General features: G+C 44.7%; 1 protein-coding gene across 1 annotated transcript in view; it reads left to right on the forward strand.

The window, feature by feature from the left end:
• Positions 1 to 24,765, forward strand: part of MTOR (mechanistic target of rapamycin kinase) — a 117,334-nt gene that overhangs the window by 2,477 nt on the left and 90,092 nt on the right. The window contains exons 2-19 of the mRNA XM_007491434.2: positions 2,192 to 2,340; positions 3,548 to 3,656; positions 4,153 to 4,382; positions 4,692 to 4,892; positions 5,950 to 6,084; positions 7,155 to 7,430; positions 7,514 to 7,622; positions 9,430 to 9,616; positions 10,848 to 10,976; positions 11,372 to 11,616; positions 12,800 to 13,015; positions 14,685 to 14,890; positions 18,125 to 18,247; positions 19,098 to 19,187; positions 19,333 to 19,425; positions 21,930 to 22,064; positions 22,881 to 23,010; positions 24,304 to 24,554. Of these exons, the coding sequence (XP_007491496.2) occupies positions 2,221 to 2,340; positions 3,548 to 3,656; positions 4,153 to 4,382; positions 4,692 to 4,892; positions 5,950 to 6,084; positions 7,155 to 7,430; positions 7,514 to 7,622; positions 9,430 to 9,616; positions 10,848 to 10,976; positions 11,372 to 11,616; positions 12,800 to 13,015; positions 14,685 to 14,890; positions 18,125 to 18,247; positions 19,098 to 19,187; positions 19,333 to 19,425; positions 21,930 to 22,064; positions 22,881 to 23,010; positions 24,304 to 24,554 (2,985 nt within the window). The 5' untranslated portion in view covers positions 2,192 to 2,220. The remainder of the gene's footprint in view (positions 1 to 2,191; positions 2,341 to 3,547; positions 3,657 to 4,152; positions 4,383 to 4,691; positions 4,893 to 5,949; positions 6,085 to 7,154; positions 7,431 to 7,513; positions 7,623 to 9,429; positions 9,617 to 10,847; positions 10,977 to 11,371; positions 11,617 to 12,799; positions 13,016 to 14,684; positions 14,891 to 18,124; positions 18,248 to 19,097; positions 19,188 to 19,332; positions 19,426 to 21,929; positions 22,065 to 22,880; positions 23,011 to 24,303; positions 24,555 to 24,765) is intronic.

Genomic DNA, 24,765 nt, shown 5'->3' on the forward strand with positions numbered 1-24,765 from the left:
ACTGAGTGCTGTTCTGCACCCACCACTGGTATCCAGATGGGTGGGAGAAAGGGAAGGCATGGCCCAGATGCTCCACTCAGAGGAGGGAGTAAACACTTCCATTGGTCTGCTGGGCAGAAGGGTGGGGAGGCATGGTAGAGAGGGGGAAAGGCAGTTCCTCTGAGCCCATCTGCCTTTCTAGTAACTAACCCTAGTGGGTGACAGTGTAGGTTCCCACAGAGAGGTCTCTGTGTGCCATCTTTGGCACCTGTGCCATAGGTTCACCATCATGGACTTAAAGCCTTGCCAAAATGGAAGGACCTCTATCCCTGGAGGTCTTAAAGGAGGCTGGTCTCAGTTTTGATTAGGAGAGCTCTAAGCCCCAGCCCTGAGAGTCTATGAACATCCTAATTCATACTTATATAACACTTTATAGAACTGACTCTGGGCATACCTGTCCACTACAGATGATTAAAAAGAGATCTAGGGTGGATTCCAACTTCTCTAGGGTTTTCCTCAGTTGATCCGTTATACTGGAGAACATGAGCAAAGAAAAGATACCTTGGAATAGACCAAATGCTGTTCGTCACAGAGCAGAAAGATTATATTATGTGTTTTGTGTGACTTCAGATTGGAGAAGCAGGGACAGTGAGTCAGAATTGCTGGCTCAGCATCAGGGAGAACTGATCAGTAACTGGCTAGGGATTGGGCACTACCTTCCTCGTGTGACCCCTGCCCCCTACCCCATTACTTTTTCTCTGTGCCTCCCCCCCCACTAGAATGGAAGGTCCCCCCTGGATGGGAATTGTTTCCTTTTTTGCCGTCATATCCCAAGTGACTTAACAGTAAGCACTTAACAAGTGTTTGTTCAAGTTGAATTGATAATCCTCTTATGAGAGGGAACCCATTTCCAAGGCAATAGCTGGATGACCTCTGAAATCCCTTTGAGATCTTGAGAGTCTGCTGTGAAAATACCATATTTAGAGGGAACTTCACAGATGTAACTCTGTCTCCGCTCTTCACAGAGACACTTCCAAAGCTCTGCCTCTGTCTACCCACTCTGCAAGTTCATCTGGCTCCTCCCCAGACCCTTTCTCTTCTGGGCCATGATGTAGCACACTCAATGTCAATTCCCCCAGAAAATGGTCTCACAAAGATTCTTGTCTTGTGAATGGGCCATAAATCTGCAGCTGGAAGGGGCCTTAGAGTCTTACCATCAAGATTTACCCTTTCATTTTACAGGTGAAGAAACTGAGGCAGAGAGAGGAGGTTAATGACTTGCCCAGGGTCACACAGCTAGTTGGTGTCTCAGGAGGGATTAAAATCCAAGTACTCCTGCTATCCATCTCACTTCACTGCATGCACCAGGCCATTCATTTGGGAGAAAAGAAAATGATTCTCATCAGATCAAGGGGCCTGTGTTATTGAAAATGTGTCCAGGATAGGACCATGGTAGTTTATTCACTATTCCTGGGCATAGGAGTCCATAGTATTCGTGGTTCGCATTGAAATTTTTACTTTGTCAAGATTTCTTTGTGCAGAGTAATGATATTGAGCTTGACCCTGTAACTTTAGTCTGAAACTAAAATGTGTTCACACTTAAATTTGGTAATTAAAATTTATCTCTTATACTGATGCTTAACCTTTTGGGAATACTTCCTGGTTAAACCTTTGTACCTCAGAAACATTCAGAAATGGCCATTTGGACAAATCTCTTAGTTTCAGGGTTCTCTACAGAACTAAGAAAGTTGTTTGGACCTTTATTCTACAGGGTTCCTAGGGGACTGAGTGCTGCCATTTGGGGATGAATTTTGCTAGAATCCCTTCCCTGAGCTTCCAGGGTCTGCACTGGTCTATATTGAGGGCATGAAGTTTATGATCTCATCACTGAATTTGGCTCATGGAAGGGGGTGGAGTAGGGAGAGCTGCTGGCAGCCTGGGGACCTCTGGTGAGGAGCTCTGTGCAGGCTGGAGGCTGGGCAAAGTGACAGCCAGCTGTTGGTTATGTGATGTTACAGAGAGATCACCAGGCCTGGAGTCAGGTGCTCCAGTTCCAGTCGCAGGTCTGCCGCTTGATCTTAGCAGGTAGCCTTCTTCACGACCTTGGTCCTCTTTTCATACAACAAGGGACTTGAACCAGAGTGCCTTGGAGGGCATCTCTAGCTCTGTTTGTGAATCTTGAATTAATTAAGAGTGATGCTTCCTTTTGCAGCATCCTCAGGCCTCGGACCCAATACCACCATGTCGGGCACCGTGACTATCCTTCAGCAGTTTGCCAGTGGCCTAAAGAGCCGCAGCGAGGAGACAAGGGCCAAGGCTGCCAAAGAGCTGCAGCATTATGTCACCCTGGAGCTCCGAGAGGTCAGTGTAGTGTTGGCATGGGGTGGTATGGCATGGGGGAAGATGCAGCATGGCACCCAAGCCACATGGCCTGGTGGGGTGAGGAGCCTGACAGCAAGGCAAAGGATCGCTACACCACTACATGTTTCTGGGGTTCTACTGGATGTGTTCTTTTTCACAGGGGTGAAAATTCCCTATATTATCAGTCATGTTTTCTTTTAAAATGCCTTTATTGATAGAGGATTTCCAAATGGAAACATGGGTTCAGGCAGGAGTCTGACCATCTGAACCTGAGACTAGGAAGTGGGTAATGTCTTCCTTTCCCAAACTTCTCTGTATGCGTTAGGGGCACCCCCATTTATCCAGTCACTAAGGTTTGAAACCTTGGGGTAGTTTTTGACTCTTCCCTCTCCTTCAGCTTCCCAGAGCCAGTCATTTGCCATATTGCTGTTTCTATGTATGGCATATCTTGAATCCTCCCCTTTTAGCCCACTAGAGCGCCTTATACCAGAGATCATCTATTCACCACTTCTCACCTAAACCATTTCATTAGCCCACACTGGCCCCTTGCTTCTAGTCTCTTTCCTTTCTGAGGCATCCTTTCACACATCTGCCAAATTGGTATTCCTAAAATAGATCTGGCAATGTTGTTCCTCTATTGGAAAATCTCTGGTGCCTCCCATTTGCCTCAAAGATAAAAAGACAAACTCTTCAGTGTATCATTTCAAGCCCTTCTCCATCAGGCTCCCACCAAGCTCTTCAGGCTCATCTCATGTTGTCCCTCTTCTTTGGCCTATAGGATACTCCCGAAACATGACATGCCTTCCCATTCTTGACTCTGTGCCTTTGAGAAGATGGTTTCCTGTTGCATAAATGCTCTCTCCTCACCTCCACTTCACAAAATCTCTCTTCCCTAAAAGCAAAGCCCAAGAACTACTTCCTCTATGAGGCCTTTCTTGAATCACTCTGTTGTTAGTATTTTCTCCCCCTTGAAATTGCCTTTATGTTATATGTGTTTTATGTTGATTTAGGTGTGAGCATGCTACATTTTCTCAGTAGGTTGTAAGCTCCAGGAGGAAGGCACTTTTATTTCTGTCTTTGGGTTCTTGGCACTTAGCACAGAGTCTTGTACATAGTCAGGGCTGTTTGTGGGAGTTACTGGTATCCGGAAGAAGGAGCCTTCCCTCAGGGGACAAAGAAGTTACTCCATACCCTCCTCATTTTGCAGATGAGTCAGGAGGAGTCCACTCGCTTCTATGATCAGTTGAATCATCACATATTTGAACTGGTGTCCAGCTCAGATGCCAATGAGAGGAAAGGGGGCATCCTGGCCATAGGTAAGAAAGAACCAGCCAGGAAGTATCTTGGACTCTGGTTTCTGCACATTCTTGATCAGAAGCCCTGGGCTAACAATGGTGAAGAATTAAACTCTCCTGGTCCTCTTGGAGCAGGGCCCTGACTCATCCAGTGTAGCCAGATTTCAATGACTTGTCTGAACCTCTTGCTAGGGGACCTTCACTGCTCATTTGCATCTCTCCCAGAGAGCAGACTAGATAATAATCATATCAGAAGGGAAATAATTGCGCTTCATATTAAGGGTTTTGGTGATAGGTTTGAAATGGGAAAACTTGAAACCTGTTTTTAAAAATACAAAATTAAGGTTACGTGTAGGCTTCAATTATCTGCTTCTCTCTGCCACTTGCTCTACCAAATAATTGCAATTGTTAAGTTATATATACAGAGGTAGATGATTTCCTTTCTTCTTGGGGAAATTTACATACCTGGATGATGCATGCCAGCTTCATCTCTTACCCTCTGTCTTCTCCCTTGCAGCCAGCCTTATAGGAGTAGAAGCCTATGCCACCCGCATAGGCAGATTTGCTAACTATCTTCGGAACCTTCTTCCCTCCAATGACCCAGTTGTCATGGAGATGGCATCTAAGGCCATCGGACGCCTAGCTATGGCAGGAGATACCTGCACAGCTGAGTATGTGGAGTTTGAGGTGAAACGGGCCCTCGAATGGCTGGGTGCTGACCGCAATGAGGGCCGGCGTCACGCAGCTGTGAGTATTGCTAGGCCTTGGGGCGTGGGGGAGAACTGAGGAATAAGAGGGATAGATGGGTTCTGTCTAGAGAGAAATACTACTTAGAAACAAATGGGGAATATTTAATGAAATAAATAATTTTTAAAAAGAAATTAATGGAAATGTCTGGGAAATAATAGGAATATAGGTAGAGTAACACAGATCACATTTGTCAGAGCTAATACAGATCTAGGTCTTAACCCATTGTAAAAAAAAAAACATGTCTTACAGTCCTCTGACCAGTCCTCTAGGATGCTAAGATGCCAACTTGGTTTTTTCTTCCCCCAGGTTCTTGTCCTCCGTGAGCTAGCCATCAGTGTCCCTACCTTCTTCTTCCAGCAAGTACAACCTTTCTTTGATACTATCTTTGTGGCAGTCTGGGACCCCAAACAAGCCATCCGGGAAGGAGCCGTCTCTGCTCTTCGAGCCTGCCTGATCCTCACCACCCAGCGAGAACCAAAGGAGATGCAAAAGCCCCAGTGGTACAGGGTGAGCAGGGTTTGGTTAATTCAGTAGAATGCAGGCTCCCCAAGGGCAGACTCTGTTGTGTAGCACAATGCTTTGTGTGTTTATTTAACAGAATCTCTCTGGTGGCCATCAACGGACACATTCTAAGCAGAACAGCCTCCTTTGTTCACTAGGGCTGGAAGTGTGTGTGTGTGTGATATACATATAGTCATATGTATGTGTGTGTGTATATATATATATATATATATATATATATATATATATATGGCACTGATATCCCAGGAAATAGAGCAAGAGCCAAGATTTCGAGTCTTTGAGGTTATCTAATTCCCTCTTCACTTTATAGAGGCCCAAAGAAGGTGCGATTACTTGCCCAAGAACACATAGCAGAGCCATAATTCACAAGCTAGGCTCTGTGCTCCTCTCATTTTTCCATGATACCTTCCCAGTGTTCACCCTTGCCCCAGAAAGTAGGACAACATTCTGCCAGCTGGCTTTTGGCCAGGCTTATCAGGAGTCCCAAACCAGAGCTCTAGGTTGAAACATACTGGATTCAGTTGGCAGGGCTCCTCACCAGACACTCTTAAGCCCATGTCCCCACACCCAGGTTTCCCTGAGAACACTAGAATTTGGCTCATGTTTAGATTTCTACCAAAAAAAAAGGAAAAGGACCCTTGAAGTACCCCTTGAAGTAACAAAGCATTGACTAAAGAATCGTTTTCACTTAATCTGACAAATGAAAATCTTACATCTGGGCTAGGATGAGTTAAGGCAGCCTCTCCCTTTCTGGTGAACCCTGCTTGCACAGGGAATTTTACAGACATCCAGGCCTATAGAACTACCCTATGGATGATGTCTCCTTTCACCCCTAGAGAAAAGAACTTGGCATGTTGATTTCTTCCTCTAAAACAGTTTGGTGAAGGCATTAGTCATCTCTCAAGGAAAGGGCAAATACTTATAGATTTCCATGACAGGAGAATTAACATGCCCATTTGGAAGTTTTTGTGTAGCATTGGCCAGATGGTATGTTATTTCTTAGATGCTGGTTGTTGAAGACTTTCTCCCATCTCCACTGTAGCATACCTATGAAGAAGCTGAGAAGGGATTTGATGAGACATTGGCCAAGGAGAAAGGCATGAATCGGGATGACCGGATCCATGGGGCCTTGCTAATTCTCAATGAACTTGTGAGGATTAGCAGCATGGAGGGAGAGGTGAGTGCTCCCTTCCTGGGACAAAGTCTACTCTACAGGTTTGCCAGACAAAACCTAGAGTAATGGCTCTATCTCTGCATGACCCACCTGTGCTAAATATAACTATTTAGTTCAAAATTTCCCAGGAATTAAAAATGAAGGGACCAAGGCTTTGTAGGGAGGGTGGACCAAGAATTAGAAAATTGTCAGATCACATCAAGTATTAGCTTATTGTGTTGGATTTAGATGTGTTGATGACTAAGTGTTGAATAGTTCTCAGCAAACAGAATGACTGTATATCCTCACTTTTTCAAGTTTTCCCAAGCTGATGAACCTTGGGATTCTGAGAAAAATTTGTGGCTTGTTCTGGTCCACTACGGATCTCTGGGGAGATCAAAACAGGAATCTAAAGTCTATAGCAGTGAAGATTTCATTTCAAGCTTAGGGTGGTGTGTATCCTATGGCTTTAGTGCCTTGCTGTACTCTCTTGACAAAGTAGAGATTTGACTTGTGAATGGAGGGGAGGGGTAGACCCTACTTCCTAGTTATTTATATTTCTTTAGTGTTTCAGTAGATGGTGCTCTTCCTTGCAGTTAGACCTAGAAGCCCTCAAAGCTGTTAAGGAGAGGCTACCACCCAGTTAGACTACCTTTAGATGGGTGCCCTTAGACCCCAGAATGTCAGAGCTGGGAGAGGTCTTAGACCCCAGAATATCAGTTAGGAAAGGCTTTGATCTATCCTGTTAGCTCTATGTAGACAGTCCCCTAGATAACTGGCCCAAAACCTGTCTAAATCAGAGCTTTGATTAGGTAGTCTCTATCCAATGAAACAACAGGGGCAGCTAGGTGACTTAGTGAATAGAATCAGACCTGGAGATGGAAGGTCCTCGGTTCAAATCCGACCTCAGACACTTCCTAGCTGTGAGACCCTGGGCAAGTCACATAGCCGCAGTTTCTTAGCCTTTACCATTCTTCTGCCTTGGAACCGATACTTAGTATTGATTCTAAGATGGAAGGTAAGGGTTAGTCTACAAAGGCTGGGGCTAGGCATTGCTTCTACATGAAGATGATTTTTTTTTCTCCCTTTAACAGCGTCTCCGAGAAGAAATGGAAGAAATAACACAACAACAGCTGGTCCATGACAAGTATTGCAAAGACCTCATGGGCTTTGGAACAAAACCTCGCCACATCACCCCCTTCACCAGCTTCCAGGCGGTGCAACCCCAGCAGTCCAATGCCTTGGTGGGCCTGCTGGGCTATAGTGCCCACCAAGGCATTATGGGATTTGGGACCTCTCCCCTTCCAGCCAAATCCACCTTGGTGGAGAGCCGATGCTGCAGGGACCTGATGGAAGAGAAATTTGATCAGGTGAGCCAGGAGGAGCCATATTTTGGCTGTTGCTTCTTTTTTCTGTTGCTTCCTGTCCTGATCTATTGCCTTTCCTGTGCTAGGTGTGCCAGTGGGTACTAAAGTGCCGGAACAGCAAGAACTCCCTCATCCAGATGACCATCCTCAATTTGTTGCCCCGCCTGGCTGCGTTCCAGCCATCTGCTTTCACTGGTGAGCATAAGGCAGGCCTCTGCCAAGTATTGGGCTGAGCAGCTCACTTTTCCAGCACATCTAATGTGCATCCCATGACTCTAGGAAGCAACTGCTACTCTTCAGCTGAGACCCCACACATATGGACAAAGATCTCAAATAGAGCAAATGGCCATCTAGACACTGATTCATATCAGGCCACACAGCCAAGACAGAATAGCAGGACAAATATAGCCAGTGAGGTATTACGTGGAAGGTGGGTGAGAATTAGAATGTGTGAGGATGAGACAATTAGTAACATAAAACCATCGAGCCAGAGAGAGATAATTTCAAGAAAATCAACCATCTTTTTTAAATTCCCCCCTTCCCCCCTTCTTGCTTCCTGGCACACAGACCTCTAATGACCAGATGGGCCCCTGTTCAGTAGAGCTCTAAATGAGCTCTAAATAAACTCGGTAAGGCGTTAAAGCTTCAAAGGGGGCTAATAGCTCAGCTTTGTTTGATGAAAGTCAGAGGCTCAGGGGGACCAGTTACCCTTGTAAGCTCAAGGGGTGGCTTAGCAGAGCAGAAAGTCCTCAGAAGCCTCTAGATTTCTTCTTTTGATGTGGGCTTTTCCTGTTGTTTTCTATATAATGCATTAAAATCTAGCCTGACAGGAACTTGTGGATTCCTACCATATGAACACAGGCCACTTGCCTGAAGCTTTCTAGGTGAAAGCTAAACTTTGGGTCATTCTCAAGTTCACATAAATACAGGCTCCAGGAATCTTAGTTATATTTGCCAGAGTTGTGTTCCTGTTGACACTAGAGGTGTGCAGTTCCCGTTTTGTCTTGCATATCAAATCTAGAAATGGAAAATGAATGGCCTTCTTTGGTTACCTTTATCCAAACCCAGTTGTTTACTAGAATTCTAAGAGTTGTTGAAATCCATCTCTCTGACTTTGTGATAGCTTCATATTCTCTTTTTTTCAGAGTATAAGTATCCTTTTTCCATCCTAAACCCCAGCATACCCATCAGTGGTTTGAGAAGAACTTGAGGCAAAAGGCATTTGTATTCTTCCCTATCTTTTATAGTAAAAAACCAAATGATTTACTTACTGTTGCCCCAGTTGTCACATCAATACCCCTCCATATCCTACTCATTTCTTCTGTCATTCTTGGGGTCCCCATGTCTACCATCTACTTCTGGCATGGGGTTCTGAGACACCATTGTGGTTGGGGGTAGGGGAGCCTACTAGGAGATAGAAAAGAACCAAGAAATGTCAACATTGAGACAGTGTCAGCACTAACACTTCAATTTGAATTGCTGGCATATGGATGTTAGCTTATGCAAATCAGACAGATAAACACTTGAGGCTTTCTAAATTATAGATCTAATCCCCTTATATTAAATATCATTATGATGAAAATCTGAGTGATTTCCAAGCCAATCATCCATTTATTGGAAGTAATTTTCAATACAAAATAATTTGTACAGTCCCTTAGAATGCACTGTCAAGAGATTTGACCTGTATCTCATAAAGATAAATTCCAGCTAGATGATTTTGACCCAGATAGCTAAATAAGCCTGCAGAAAGGCTTAATAGCAAGGTAATCATTCCGCATTGCTCTGAAGACACTAAAATTGTCTTCTTTTTAACATTGCTTTGGCACTTTCCAAAAGTGCTTTGTAGGTCTTTAGCATAAGGCTGGTGTTTCTCAGTAGAATTGTGGGAGCTTCTTGAATCCATCTGTTGACCTTTCCCAGTTTGTCCCATGCCCCCCTCAAAAGGTAAATGATATAAAACAGCTCAAGCCTAGACCCAGATTCTTTTCTGTTTTATCTTCAGATACTCAGTATCTCCATGACACCATGAACCATGTTCTCAGCTGTGTCAAGAAGGAGAAAGAACGCACAGCTGCTTTCCAGGCCCTTGGCTTACTCTCTGTGGCTGTGAGATCTGAATTTAAGGTCTATTTGCCCCGTGTGCTGGAGATCATTCGTGCAGCTCTCCCACCCAAGGACTTTGCCCCTAAGTAAGTATCTTGCTTATAATCATTGGCCTTGTCTGGCTTGAGGGGATTTCCTGTGGCAATTTCCATGTCAATCTAAGCTCTTCTTTGATATTAATCTCTGGATGTAAAGGCTAATGGTTATGGGGAAAGTACCCCTTCATTTTTAGGCCCTCAAGTGAGCTAGGGCAGGGATTAGACCTTGCCTATAATAAGGTCATATATATCAGAAGTTTAGAAAAGTTAAAAACAGGATATAAATGTAAGGGAGTAGTGGGAGGCAGAATTTTGTGGCGAATCAAGATCCACAAATCACTGAACTTCTCAGGGCTCTCTAAAACTATGAATTACATATGCTAACCTATATCAGTGAAGAGAATTTCCAAGTCAGGTATCCCTCATACGAGAGAAAATCACAGGCACAGGCCAAAAAAAGAAAAAAAGAAGGTGGCAGTTGTCATTGACATGACTGATATAATAGTGTCTAAAATGCTATATGCATAAAAAAGAAAGTTCCCTTGTCTACTGTTCTGCTCTGGCCATACCTGGTGGGCTCCCTTCTGAGCTCTGCATTATAGGAAAAGTGTTAACAGACAGTACTGTGTACCATCGTGGCAAGGCACCATTCATGTCATGTCTTCTCTCATCTTGGGGTTCTTCAGATATTGGAAGGGCAGACACAAAGAAGAAAGCTGAGACTTGTTCTGCTTGGCCTTAGATAGAGCCAGGAGCAGTGGGTGGAAGAGAAAAACCCTCTAATGTTAAATCTGCCCCTGGGTGAAATAGGCAGCCTTAGGAACCCCAATTCAGAGGAACGCAATCCCCTGCAGAAGCTGGATGAATGACTTGTTAGTCCAAGATATTACCAAGACTCTTCTCTTCCATTCCAATTCTCAGAGTTGAGTTGGAGAGTGAGTCAAGATCTAGGGAAGGGTGCTCTGCTCTGGGAGCAACAGCACTGATGCCCCATTCCCTGCTCTCTTGTTTTGGAATTACCACCTTCAAATCGTTCAATTTCCCCAAATTTTACATACCTCTCTGAGAACTGGGGAATGTAATCCTTAGTACTCTTAAAAAGTCGGGAGGTCTCAAAGGTGGCATTTAGGGTTGGTCCTGCTTCTCTGAGCAGTGATCCTGACCCCATGGATCAGTACCTAAATATCTTCCACTTATCAACCCCAAGAGTGATTCTGAGGCTGGGAGTAAGGCAGGTAACTTCTCTGTTCGAGTTGGCCATGACCTTGTTTCCCCACAGGAGACAGAAGGCAATTCAGGTGGATGCCACTGTCTTCACCTGCATCAGCATGTTGGCCCGAGCAATGGGGCCAGGCATCCAGCAGGATATCAAGGAGCTTCTAGAGCCCATGCTGGCCGTGGGACTGAGGTATGTGTCTGAATGTAGCCTCTGTGGGGCTCAGAGCAGGTAAGACCTTCCCTTGAAGGGGTCTACTTCCTTGTTGTCTGACCCAAATCTGGCAAGGTCATGAGCTGGTCTACCTTGGCCTAGCAGCTTTAGCTTTCCAAATCCCATTTTGCTTCTCTGCCCATGAAACCTAATGATATGACTCCATCTCTGGCTACTTATGAGTTCGGACTCAAAAAGGAACTACCCGTGAATATACAAGGGGGTTTGCAGATTGGCCTTTCTTGTTGGAACTTATTGCTTCCTGAGCCCAGACTGATCAGTCAGGTAGCAATTGCCAGACCTTGGACAAAGCAGGCTGTGGAGTTGCATCCCCAGCACTGGCTCAGCCCAGTCCCTACCTCTCCTCTCCCCAGCCCTGCCCTGACCGCTGTACTCTATGACCTGAGCCGGCAGATTCCACAGCTGAAGAAAGACATCCAGGATGGTCTGCTCAAGATGCTCTCCCTCGTCCTCATGCACAAGCCCCTCCGGCACCCCGGGATGCCCAAGGGCCTGGCCCACCAGCTGGCCTCCCCTAGCCTTACCAGCCTCCCTGAGGCCAGTGATGTGGGGAGCATCACTCTGGCCCTCCGAACCCTGGGAAGCTTTGAATTTGAAGGTGAGAGACAAAGGTGTTGAGCCTGGGAGCCCCAGGCCAGAGAATGGGCTACACCAAAGTGGAACTTAAAGAGTTGAGCTTTAAGAGCCTGAAATGGGTGGGGAGGGGATTGCCAGAGATATAACTGAAGGTCTTTGAAGTGAGGACAGTTGTCTCCTGGGCCACAGTCATGTCTCCCCAAGGTTTTTGTTTTCCCTTGCCCCGTATTCATTCAGGGGTTGGGCATTGCTCTGGAGCAACACCTGATGATGCCCCGTGGCAGCCTGCCCAGTGACTTTGGGAGCCACTGTCAGCAGGCACACCCAGGCTTCTTCCTCTTCTGGAGGCTGCTGTGGCCCTTTAAGTTTTCTTGTGCCTGCTGTCATTAGAGAATGACATTGCAGGACTCTAATGAGCCCTCTCAATGGCTTAGGAGATATTTCAGTACAGGAAAGCAAACTTGTGAAATGTGGGGTCTGGGCAGCTAAGTGCTGCTTACCACTTCAGGAAAGCACTCTGCTCGAAGCCATCTTCCCCTGACCCCCTTCCTATCAGTACCCTGCCTGCCTTAAATAGCACCCAAGGCTTGCCTTCTAATGAAGAGGAAGTATCTACAGCAGATTACCTTCTCAGTATTTAAGGTCCCTTCTCAAAGAATCAGAAATCATTGAATCATCCTATCTGGGAAAATACAGAGCAAGGAGAGCTAAAACTCACTTGCTTTATTGCAACGGAGATTCCCTTCTCTCTGCCTGCCACCCTGCCCTTTCAGGGTTTATTTTCTCCTCCTAGAAAGAGAATGATCGGTCAGTTCATATCTTGAAGTGTTTGCTCTGTGCCAGGCAGTCTGCTGGGGGGGAGGGGTCAAAAAAGGCCACAGACATTCCCTGACCTCCTTCACAGCCTGTTAGGAAGACAACTGAACCACTCTGTACAAACAAGCAGATATACCAGATAAATAGGAAATATTAAGAGAAAGAAAGCACTAGGCTTAAGGGGGACGGGGAAAGGCTTTCGATAGAAGGTGAAGATTTTGCTGGGACATGATGGAAACCAGGAAGTGGAGACTAAGGGAGAGCATGACCTGTATCTTCTTGAAAACTGGACTACTGACTATGAAGTGAGAGGTCCAGCTAGCCAATAGCAGTTGTATTTGAAATACCAAACAACATCCACCTTGTTTTCTCTCCCTTTGTGCACCCAGGTCATTCTCTGACCCAGTTTGTCCGCCATTGTGCTGATCATTTTCTGAACAGTGAGCACAAGGAGATCCGCATGGAGGCAGCCCGTACCTGCTCGCGCCTGCTCACACCCTCCATCCACCTCATCAGTGGCCATGCGCATGTGGTCAGCCAGACAGCAGTGCAGGTGGTAGCAGATGTACTCAGCAAATTACTCGTGGTTGGAATAACAGACCCAGGTAAAGCATATTTGCAGAATGGGTTTATGGGGGGGGGGGGGGGGGGGGAAGAAGCTATGGCTTTAAGAACCTAGGAGCATTGAAATTGTCATATCTAATACTTTGAGAACCTGTTTGCCCTTCATTCTGGGCTGGGTTCTATTCAGTGAGTCTTACAGATGTGGTCTCTACCTTCAAAAAAGTTTACCATCTATCTCTTTTGGGTCTCTGTCTTTATGATACATGTGTTACTCTCCTTACAAATAGAGAAATTTTCAAATAAAGTAAATTCAAATTCTTTGACTACTCAGTAATTCAGAATGGCAAAATGAACTGAATTTTGAGTCAAGATCTCAATTTGAATCCCAATTCCACTGCTTTCTGCTTATGGGCACATCACTTAACCTCAGGAGGATGGGATGGGATGGGATGGGATGCTGCCTCAGTAATAGTGAGAAGGTTGAACTAGATGGTTGCCAAGGCCTATTTTTATAGCTCCTGTCATTGTCTAACCAGCATCATTTCAGCTTTCTGTGGCTGCCATCCGTCTTCTCTCTAACTTCATGGATATTGGCCTTAGCCTGAGTTTCCTTTTAAAAAACAGTTATAGATTTAAGTGGGCCAGAGTCTTCTCTGTTAAAGAGAGACTTGCCTTCATCCAACCTTGAAGGTGAAATAATTCTTTCCAGAAGTTTTGAATTTGGCAGTTGCAGACAATCCTGGCCCTTATGCTTGAAATCAATCTGTCTTTTATTTCATTCCATTCCCTTTTATTTCTACTGGCAGAAAAAGTTCAGAGGGCCAAATGAGAGAAGGCTGTCAGGAACTTTCCTAGCTGGGATGGTGGTAATAGGTATAAGATTTAGAAATTTGCTGAAGGGTCTTAGAGGGTTTCAAACCTGGATAGTTGGAAGATTGAGGTGACCACCACCCTTCTAGTCCTTCAGGTTTGTAGCCTTGGAATCACTTCAACTCTCCTCTCTCCCTCATCACTCATGTTGGTATATTTTGTCAATTCTACATGACTCCTCTCTGTTCCCTTCGCTCACCTCTTCAGAACCTTTGTTCAGGCCCTCATCACTTATTGCCTAGCCTCTTGGTTGTCTTTCTTGTTTCTACTCTTTCTCCCATACATCCTCCACTGGGTTGAAAATTGCTAAGACAGGTCTGATCAGGTCACTCCCCTACTGCCTACAGATCAGAGTCCAAACTCTGGCTCCCTTTCCAGACTTTATCATATTTTTCCCCTCATGCCCTTAGACTCCAGCCAAACTGCCCTACTCAGTGTTCCCTGGACTCAGGTGTCATCTTTCATCTCTGGTGCTTGCTCTCTCAATCTCTCTCACTCTCCCATGCCTGGAGTTTTCTCCTCACCTTCCCCTTTCAGAATCCTTAAGGACTGTCAAGGCATGGCTCAGTTATTCCATTTTATGCAAAACCATTGCTGATCCCCACATTTCTTAATGCTTCCTTCTTCCAGAAATGGCTTTGTACAAACATCTCTATAAGTACTACTCTTCCTACCCCAGTAGAATGTGAGCTCTTTGATGGCAGGAACTGTTTCTGTCTTCATATCCTCAGTACCTAACACATAGTAAGCACTTAGTACATTATCTATTGAATTGACTAACTTGAAAGAAGCAAGACTGAGCAGGTAAACATGTAGTCAAGCTGTTCCTTGCTGTTCCAGACCCTGACATCCGTTACTGTGTCTTGGCCTCCCTGGATGAACGCTTTGATGCTCACTTAGCCCAGGCAGAGAATCTGCAGGCCTTGTTTGTGGCCCTTAATGACCAGGTGTTTGAGATCCGGGAACTGGCCATCTGCACTGTGGGCCGCCTCAGCAGCATGAACCCTGCCTTTGTCATGCCTTTCCTGAGGAAGATGCTCATTCAGGTAAAGGCCTGACTCTTGAAAAGGATAATGGGGAAATTGCAGCTCCCAAATGGGATGGACAGCCCAAGGGCTGACCATGGTGGGTAGGGGAAGGAAGAGGGATGAACATATGAAAAAGATACTGGGCCCTGGGATACCTAAAATGGTTTCACCTTCTTGGCATCTAGTTGATTAGAACAAGCAACGGTGAACCTATTTCCTTAGAGGGAATTCCCCAGTCAGGGAGGGGTCACTTCATAAACTTGCCCTGCAGCCCAATGATGTGTTTCAGTAGTGGTTTAATTGATTGCCTGACCTTATTAAGGGTTCTAATTGTTGACATTTAGACCTGGCTTTGAGGCAGAAGTTAGCTCTCTGGTGAAGACCCTGGACCCTTTCTAAAAAATGTTTTCAAATAAAGTACAGAGAACTACAAAGGAAACCAATTATGTTGAAATACCGTTATCAATATATATGTTTTAGGGGCAGCTAGATGGCACAGTGTAGAGAGTGCCAGGCCTGGAGTCAGGAGAACCTGGGCTCAAATCTGACCTCACATACTTCTTAGCTGTGTGACCTTGGGCAAGTCACTTAACCCCATTTGCCTAGCCTTTGCCCTTCTGACTTTAGAGTTGTTATGAAGACAGAAAGTAAGGGTTTTTTTTTTTTTAATACATTTTAAAAAACAAGTTCCAAGCACCATGCTAACAGAGAAAGGCAAAAAAAAGATGGATAATCCCTGCTCTCAAGGAACTCACAGTCTGAAAGGAGATATGCAAGCAAGTGTTTTTACAAGATAAAGATAGATAGATAGATAGATAGATAGATAGATAGATAGATAGATAGATAGATAGATAGATAGATAGATAGATAGATATAGATGTAGGTATATATGTATACATATATACATATACATATATATATATATGGTAAATTGGAGATAGTCACCATAGGAAAGGCACTGGCATTTAGAGGGATCAGAAAAGACTTCTTGAAGATAGTGAATTTTGAGCTGGGTCTTGAAGTAGGAAGGCAGGATGCAGAGATGAGAGAGGGCATTCCAGACATAGGATGGCTAGAGAAAATGCTTGGAACTGTCTTGTGTGATGAACAATAAAAAAATCAGTGTTACTGAGTCACAGAGTATTTGTAGGGCAGTAAGGAATAAGAAGACTGGAAAATGTGGGGGGAATAAGGGAAGTAGTTTGTGAAGGACTTTAAAAGCCTTGCTTTAAGGTTTACCAAACTACATATATAGGGGCAGGTAGGTAGCACAGTGGATAGAGCACTCAAACCTGGGGTCATGAGGCCCTGAGTTCACATTTGGCCTCAGACACATCCTTGCTGTGTGTCCCTGGACAAGTCACTTAACCCCAATTGCCCAGCCCTTGCCACTCTTCTGTCTTAAAATTGATACTAAAAAGGTACGGATTAAAAAAAAAATTACAACTACATATGTCATTTCATTTGAAACTCACAGCAACCCTGCAAAAGAGGGACTACACATCCCCATTTGGCATATATAATGAATCTAAAGCCTAGAACTTCTCTTGGGTTCTACAGCTTGTAAGTGTTGCGGGCTGGATTTGATCTTCCTGACTAAACCCATGCCCAGTAACTCGTACATCTGTATTATCTTAAGAACAGAAGTGTAAGGAGAGGCTCAGTTTAAAATGAGCTAGTTTAATAAGCACATTTTGTTCTAACAAACTCCATTGAGAACAACTGATTTCAATTTAAAGGTTTTCCATGAAACTCTGTTCTGAGTGCTAGAGGTATGAAATGAACAACAATGCAATCCTTGCCCTCTAGGAGCTCATACTTCTTGGAGGCTGGATGGTCTCACCAGTAATTGTAAATCCCAATGGAAGATAAAGGTCCAGAAGTCCTAGAAGGATGAGAGCCTGGGAAGGAAGGTGCATTTCTAGCTGAGTAGATGAAGGCAGGCAGGCTTCATGGTGGCACTAAATATATTAAGAGTGATGCTTTGCATAACTTCTGCTAGAAAATAGAGGTGGATGAGTTTTTCAGGTTGCTGAACTCGAAGGAACATTTAAAGGAAAAAAATGTTCAACAATCTCATTGTCTTGTTTTGGTACACAAAGAAGAGGTATGGTTTTAATTTTTCTTGATACCTCAGAGTAATTGCTCAGAGGGTCATTTATAGAATGGTACAGTGATGAGGCTGGGGATCATGGGACTAGTTAGATCCTCAAAACTTTGTGAGTGTAGAATGATGCTGTGGGAAGAACTTGGGATTGGCCATCAGAAGATGAGTTCACATCCTGGCTTTATTACTTGCTACCTGTATGACTTTGATCAAGTCACTTAACTGCTGGGGCTTCATTCTTCCCTCTCCACCTCTGTAAAATAAGCTGCAGCCTGGTGAGAATACTTCCAGGTTAATTAATCTTCTTCTTCCATACCACCTTTCCCTACTCTCAATGGATCTGCCACCAGCAACCCCCTCTCCCTTTTGCTGCTGTTTGCCAGTAATCTAAGAACAATTCAGTGTTGCCAGGGGAAAAGAGAAGCTTGGTTTGTAAGTCAGTATCCTTAATTTACACAAATACTAAACCATTAGGCACTGACCACCAATACCAATGCTCTTCTTTAGAGTAAAATAACTGGAAGCCATGGATGCTATTTTTCTTGTTGCTCAGCACCTGCAACACCCAAAGGTTTATGGGAATGTTGCTCTGTTGAGTTGAGAACACAATCATCAGAGCCTTAACTTGTTGACATTTAATGGATATCACCCTGGACACACTCACTTATGAATGAGTTCTGGTTTCCATCTCCCTTCCCCCACAGTGCTTCCCAGGCTAAGAAAACCCAACAGATTTTTGCAATTATATTTTAAATCTTTCACATCATTGACATAGTGGATTTTAACATAGTAGCTGTTACACCATGGTGCCCATCCCTGGTTATGACTCTCCCTTTTAAAATGGTGGTCTTTATAGCCTTCATTCCTCATTGTTGGAGAGCATTGCCCCCCTCCACTGTGGCCAGCTGTCCAAAGGTTGTTAGGCTGTCTTGCAGGGAGCACTGAGAAACTTTCCAGTGGATATGGAAGAGGATGGTGTCGGGCAGGTTTCTCTCCCAGTCCCAGTTTGTTAAGAGGCCCCTCCAAAATTCTGGGATGACATGTGGTGACCCTTCCTGAGTCCTGGTTGCTTTTGCTGTTTCTCTAAGGAATGCCTTTCTTCTAGAATTTCCCTTGTCATGACAAAATGTTGTCCTTTCCTTCAGATTTTGACTGAACTGGAACACAGTGGAGTAGGAAGAATCAAAGAACAGAGTGCTAGAATGCTGGGGCACTTGGTTTCCAATGCTCCCCGGCTCATTCGTCCTTACATGGAGCCCATTTTGAAGGTAGAGAAGACTTGGGCAGTGATCACCTTTTTGTCTTACCATGGCAACTTGCTTTCTCTTTGCTAGCATAATGTGCACTGTTGGGGAAGTGATTTCAAGTAATATAGACAGCTAACCAGCTAATCTCTGCTGTTGTCATGGAGGCAAACTCTAGATAGGAAATACTCAACCCCAGGAAGGTCTTGAACACCCTACAAAATGCAGCCCCTTCAGGAAACTTGTAATTACAAGAAGCAGCCATGGATGGTGGAGAGCTGGCTCTAAGGCCAGCACAACCTCTCCTCTCACACAAACCAGCTGGATAACTCCCCTGAGGCAAATGCCCTAGACTCAGACTATAGGTTGCATAGCCTTGTATGGACATGCTTTGGTACATGGATTTTCCCCAACAGGAATTCCTTAGAACAATGAATTCACAGGTCTAGTCCAAAAATAGAATGATATTCAAGTACACGAAATTCCAAGATGTGAGACAGGATTGGGGAGGAGCTTGGGGAGGGGCTGGGAGGGAATAGCTACTAAAAAATTTAACAGGTGAAGGTGTGATTTTAAATAGCATGAGCCATTTCCTAATGTTTACATCTATAAATTATCATCCAAACGTAATTTATAGGAATGAGGTGCAATATTTTCAGTTGTATTACTCTCAACTCTCACTTAGGTTAATCTTATGGTCTTGGTAGGGAAAAGGGTAAGCATCCATGCTTCAGATAGACCTTCACCCTGAAAAAAGCATAGTGAATCAAGTTGAATTGGGCCTTTAGGAGGTGGCCTTTGAGGACAAATTGATATAAGGAAGTGATCTCTTCTGTGGATATTCATCTGCTGCCTTTTCTTGTGTCTTCCTGAGGCTTTAATTCTGAAGCTGAAAGACCCAGACCCTGACCCAAACCCAGGGGTGATCAATAATGTCTTGGCTACGATAGGAGAGCTGGCCCAGGTAAGGATCCCCCTGCTTCTTGACAGAAGAACGCTGTTTGTCCTCTGAGGGCATGGGAGTACTTCCAGGATCAGGCTTTCCAACCTGCTCCTGTTATCAGTGTGTAGAGAAGTTTAATGGAAGCTCCCTCCCTCTCTTCCCACAGGTAAGTGGCTTGGAAATGCGGAAATGGGTGGATGAACTCTTTATCATCATCATGGACATGCTGCAGGACTCTTCTCTACTGGCCAAGAGGCAGGTGAGTGCTTCTATTCTCTAGGGACAGGCTGGGGGGAAGGGTTGATGGAGGGTGGAGATGAGGGATAGGAGAGAGGGTGTGGGGAAAAAATGGAACCAATAGGGAGATGGAGGGCCTGGTGGGGATGACCCACAGGGAAGAATAGCCTGGATCCAGGGTTGGTGGTTATCCTGAGAACAGTACCTTTTAGACTTTTTTCTTTGCAACCTCATCATCTCCTGTGATCAGTTCAGGATTTCCTTTGACCTGGGCTGGATGTGGAGATTAAAAGAACAAAGATTGAGACATTCTCTGCTCCCAAGGGCTTGCATTCTAATCGAGTAGATGGCATAAAGTGAATAGGTTCAGATGTATACAAAGTAGTTAAATGTTCCTAAAGCTGTCCTGTCTTTGTCACTCTTGGATTTAGTCTCTAGGGGGTGCCATGGTGCCCAGAGTGCTGGGCCTGCTGCCCTGTCATTTCACCTCCTTCACTTCCACTTTCCTCACCTGTAAAATGGGATGATAATGATAGCCCCTTCCACCAGGAGTGTTCGAGAATCCAATGAGATCATGTTTGTAAGGGCCTTAGCATGCAGTGCCTGGCACATAGATGGTGCTAGATAGATCCTGCCTGCCTTCCTAAAGCCCTACCCAGTCTGACCTCAGCCCATCTTTCCAAGCTAACTGCTTACTACCCTACAGGTAGTCTATCTTCTGGACCCCTGAACCCAGCGCTCCATCCCCCCTCCCTACCTTTGTCCTCATACACTCTATGCCTAGAATACACTCCCTCCTTTCTTACCTGAGGAGAGGGAGCTCTTGGAATCCTTACTCTGTGAAAGCTTAGTCCTGGTGCAGTGTCCTGTGGGCCACCTCTCCTGACTCCCCTAGCTTTTAGTGCTTGTTCTTCCTCTCCTCGTGTAAGTATTTACATACTTAACCTTTCCGGCTTAAGTTTTCCTATTAATTCATAAGGTGTTGAGGGTAGGAACTCTTTTTTTCTATTTTTTATTCCCAGGGGCTTGCATATGTTAGCATTTAACAAATGCTTGTTGAATTGATTGCATCGAATTAGTTCAGGATAGCCTTCCTGGTATGACTTTCTCCATGTTTAAATGAGTATCAGAAACCTTGAGTTTAGCCCAAGTCATGCTATCTACAACATTCTTTCACTCTGTGAGGACAAAAGGAAACCATTAGGAGATGGTCCTCTCTACAATGAACACTTGGCTAGCTGGGCCAGGGATATGGCTTCATAAAGAGCTTGGACAGGAAATAAGGCCCAGCTAGCCTTGAGATGTTGAGGCTGGGGACAAAGACTTGTTTGTGGCCCTTGCCAGCTCTTCCTTTCCAGGAGATGATGATGGATAAGAAACTTCTCAGATTGTTTGATGAGGGCAACTGGATGGATGGAAGGAAGGAGTGTCAGTCCATTTGGTCTGTACAGAGACAACTCTCTAGAAAGGTCATTGTCCGTTCCCAGGCTCTAATCCTCACAGATTCAAGGTTTGGTGGCCTGACCCTTCCTTAGCCAAGGCTGCCAGAACAAGATTCCCCAGGTCATTATATCAGAGCACTCCAGAAAGGATCTGGAAAGACAGCTCTCCAGTCCCAACATCCCATTTTTCTCCTCTTGGCACACTGGAGTTCTGGGGCTGGACTGTGGAATATTTAGCTCAGAGGAGTGTGTATGTGGAGAGGGACACACGAGTTTTTAAATAGTTGAAGGTCTTTCTTGGCATGGAGGGATTGGGTTTCTTCTGGGTGTTCCATGCTCCCCCTCCCCCTGGGACACAATTGGTAGAAGTTATAGAGAGGATAGGTTGAGCCCTGATAGAGAAAAAGTTTTTCTAACAATTAAAACAGGCCAAAAAGTAGTTTGGGTATCATGGGAGATAATGGGCTGCCCATCACCTCAGATTTTCCAGGGATAGCTATGTTTGAACAGGATTCTTCCAATGTTGAGTGGGTCTAAATGATTACAGCTCCAAGATTCCATACCCACCATGTGCTAGGACCCATTAGATGTTGACATATTGGAAAAACTGAGAAAAGGGGCTGTTGTACTTTTTGTCTATTCCTGGCACCCCTTCCCCTCCCCCCAAACCCGAAACTGCCCCCACTTAGCCCTGTGTTTGTCACATAGTAGGTACTTAATAACTACATATTGAGAGGGAAGACAGATTTTCAATGTACCTTTTTTCAGCCCTGGTTTATTCCTGGCTATCTGATGTTTGAATCACCCCCAGAACCTTTCCTTGTAGGTCCTTGTAGAAAAGTTTTTTGATCTCCGTTGGGAGATAAAGGCCATTATGTAGCTCCCCTTGTCTGTAGAGGTTGTGGTTAGCCAGCTGTTTAACCTGCCCAGATTTAGAGAACTCTCTCCCTGCTTTACAAGAAGACATTCCAGGTTACAGAGAAACCACTCTAGGCAGAGCTTCTAACTTTTTGTTGTGCCCAAAGAGATCATATGCTTGTTTTCCAAAAAAGACATGTCTTGTCGATTTTTGCTTGGGTTCCAGGTAGCATTGTGGACCCTGGGGCAGCTGGTGGCCAGCACTGGCTACGTGGTGGAGCCCTACAGGAAATATCCAACCTTGCTTGAGGTGCTGTTGAACTTTCTGAAGACCGAACAGAATCAAGGCACTCGAAGGGAGGTAGGAAAAATTAAAAGTAGTTTAGCTATATGTGGAAACAGAAGAGAGGAGAAAATCTGGAATGTTTTTATTTTCCTGAGATGCACCTTCTTTCTATGATTTTAGGATTCTAGATTTAGACAGACCCTGGGGCTTAAAGGTCATCTTGGCTAAGTCTGTCATTTACTAGATAAGGAAACCAAAGCCCAGAGAAGTTGTAACTTACTTGCCCAAGGCTGCCCAGATTGTACCTGAGTCTCTCATTCCACATCCTTTATGTTTTCTTTTTTTTTTTAAACCTTTTCTGTCTTAGTAACAACTCGGAAGGACAAGAGCTAGGCAAATCAGATTAAGTGACTTTCCCAGAATAAGAGTGAATCCAAGTCCTTCTGACTCCAGGCTTGGTCGTCTTATCTACTGTGTCACCTCGATGCCCCCCAGTATGTTTTACACAGGATTATGCTACAATTGCATGCAATTAGCTGCTTGTCAAAATAATGATGACAATAATAGCCAGCATTTAGATAGCACTTGGCATAGATCCTCACAATTGCAAGTTATATGCTACAACTATGATCCCCTTTTTCCAGATTAAGAAATTGAGGCTTTGTTTACGTGACTGGCTCAGGGTCATCTAGCTAGTAAGCATCTGAGATGGGGCTTGAATCCAGTTCTTCTGCCTTCAGGTCCAAAGCTGTGTCCACCATATCACTTCACTGCCTAAGAAAGGGTTTCATTTGCATGGCTCATAGAAAGAATATCAGGGCAGGTAGGGCAATGTTATATCTTTGGCTGCAGTGTACAGGGGGTTGGTTTACTTCTCTTCCTCACACACAGGCTATCCGTGTGTTGGGTCTTTTGGGTGCTTTGGATCCCTATAAGCACAAAGTGAACATTGGCATGATTGACCAGTCTCGGGATGCTTCTGCTGTCAGCTTATCCGAGTCCAAATCCAGCCAGGATTCTTGTAAGTAAAGGGGAGAATTGAGTCACCTTCCAGGCCCCTGAACATTGAAGCTTGGGCAGGGTACCCTGTAGTCCCCAAAGGTATTAGGGCATGAATGAGTGAAAAGTCAGTTTTGTTGAACAGCTAGCTATTAAGGGCTTATTCTCTGCAAAATCCCTAGGGGAGACAAAAGTTTCTAGTCTGGTGGGAGTTGGGAGAAGAAGGTTGGAGGGGAAAAGAGGACTCTCCTTATTTAGATTCTTTGTCTTTTCTAGAGTTCTAAGATGCCTAAGCTGTTTTTATTTTTAATTCTCAGAGCATGTATAGGAAGGAGAAAGATGTGGGCATCTTATACTTCCCTAATGTATCTTTGATATAATTCATTTCCACAGCACTCCTGGGAAATAAAGTTCAGAATTTGTTCTCCCTTTTGAAAGATAGATTTCCCCAGAAAACCAGTAACACACTCATACCCAGGGCTCTTTTATTTCCACTAAATACTAGATCCATTAGCCTTCACTGCCTTTCGTAAGAGTATTTTTGTCCTCTCAAAGGGAGAAATTTGTCCTTAGCTTTGACAGCAGCTTCAGGGACCCATTCCTCACCAGTGAAACAGGCCTTTATTTATAGCTTTATTTTTTAACTTACATTGAAGAGATGAAATCTCCCACTCCCATCCCTGGCCCAGAAAGAAGCTTAAGTAAGTGATATCACGTTGTTCCCTTCGTAGCAGATCCAAGTTACTGGGAAGAGAAAGCTCAGGGCCTGCTTTCTTGCCCACGTCTGCCCTTAATCCCTCATCTTCTTGCCAGCTCAAGTCCTTATTCCTCTTGGGCCCCTGTTAAATTGCAGGCCTTCTCCTTAAGATCCTGATTTTTTTGTTCAGGTATAATTTTCTATTAACTCAGCTGAATTCCCCAAGGGTTTGAGGGCCAAGCAGCTGTTGAACAGATGTTTGCTTAAATGAATCCACTAAATTTCAATTACTTTCATTTGGTAGAGTAGTTATTTTTATTGGTAGCTTTAGCTGCTAGGAAGTGAACAATAACCATAAGATATTAAGTCAGACACATACCATTGTAAGGCCCATAACCCACAAAGAAGCCTTTTAGGGTCTTGTTATTGGGCAATGGAGAAAGGCCCTCAATTTGTTTCTTTCCATGAAGATGGTGGTCTTGGAACATTTCTCTTCCCTTCTAACATCATGAAAAACATAGCAGTGTGAGAAAGAGCAGCTTGGGGGGGAGGGGGCTGCCCACCTCCCCAAAGTCAGCCATGAGTATTTAAATGCCTATCTCTTTGGCTTTGTTCCAGCTGACTATAGTACCAGTGAAATGCTGGTGAACATGGGCAACTTGCCTCTCGATGAGTTCTACCCAGCTGTGTCGATGGTGGCTTTAATGAGGATCTTCCGAGACCAGTCCCTCTCCCACCATCACACCATGGTGGTTCAGGCCATCACCTTCATCTTCAAATCCCTGGGACTCAAGTGCGTTCAGTTCCTCCCCCAGGTGATGCCCACATTCCTCAATGTGATACGAGTCTGCGATGGTGCCATTCGGGAAGTAAGTAGACAAGGGAATGTCTCCCTGGCACCTCTCTTCATCTCAGTTGTCATTCCCTCCAGCTCCTTTGGAATGTTTCTTTTGGTTTCCCCATGCCTTCTGTAATTTTGCCTCAATTCATTCCATGAAAGAATACCTTCCACATTCCAACTTTACCCAGTTCTGTTCCTGGGTTTGCCCCACTGCCTATAGGGCTACGTTGGTAAACCTA

This window comes from Monodelphis domestica, chromosome 4 (genome assembly GCF_027887165.1).
Source record: "Monodelphis domestica isolate mMonDom1 chromosome 4, mMonDom1.pri, whole genome shotgun sequence".
NCBI lineage: Eukaryota > Metazoa > Chordata > Mammalia > Didelphimorphia > Didelphidae > Monodelphis > Monodelphis domestica.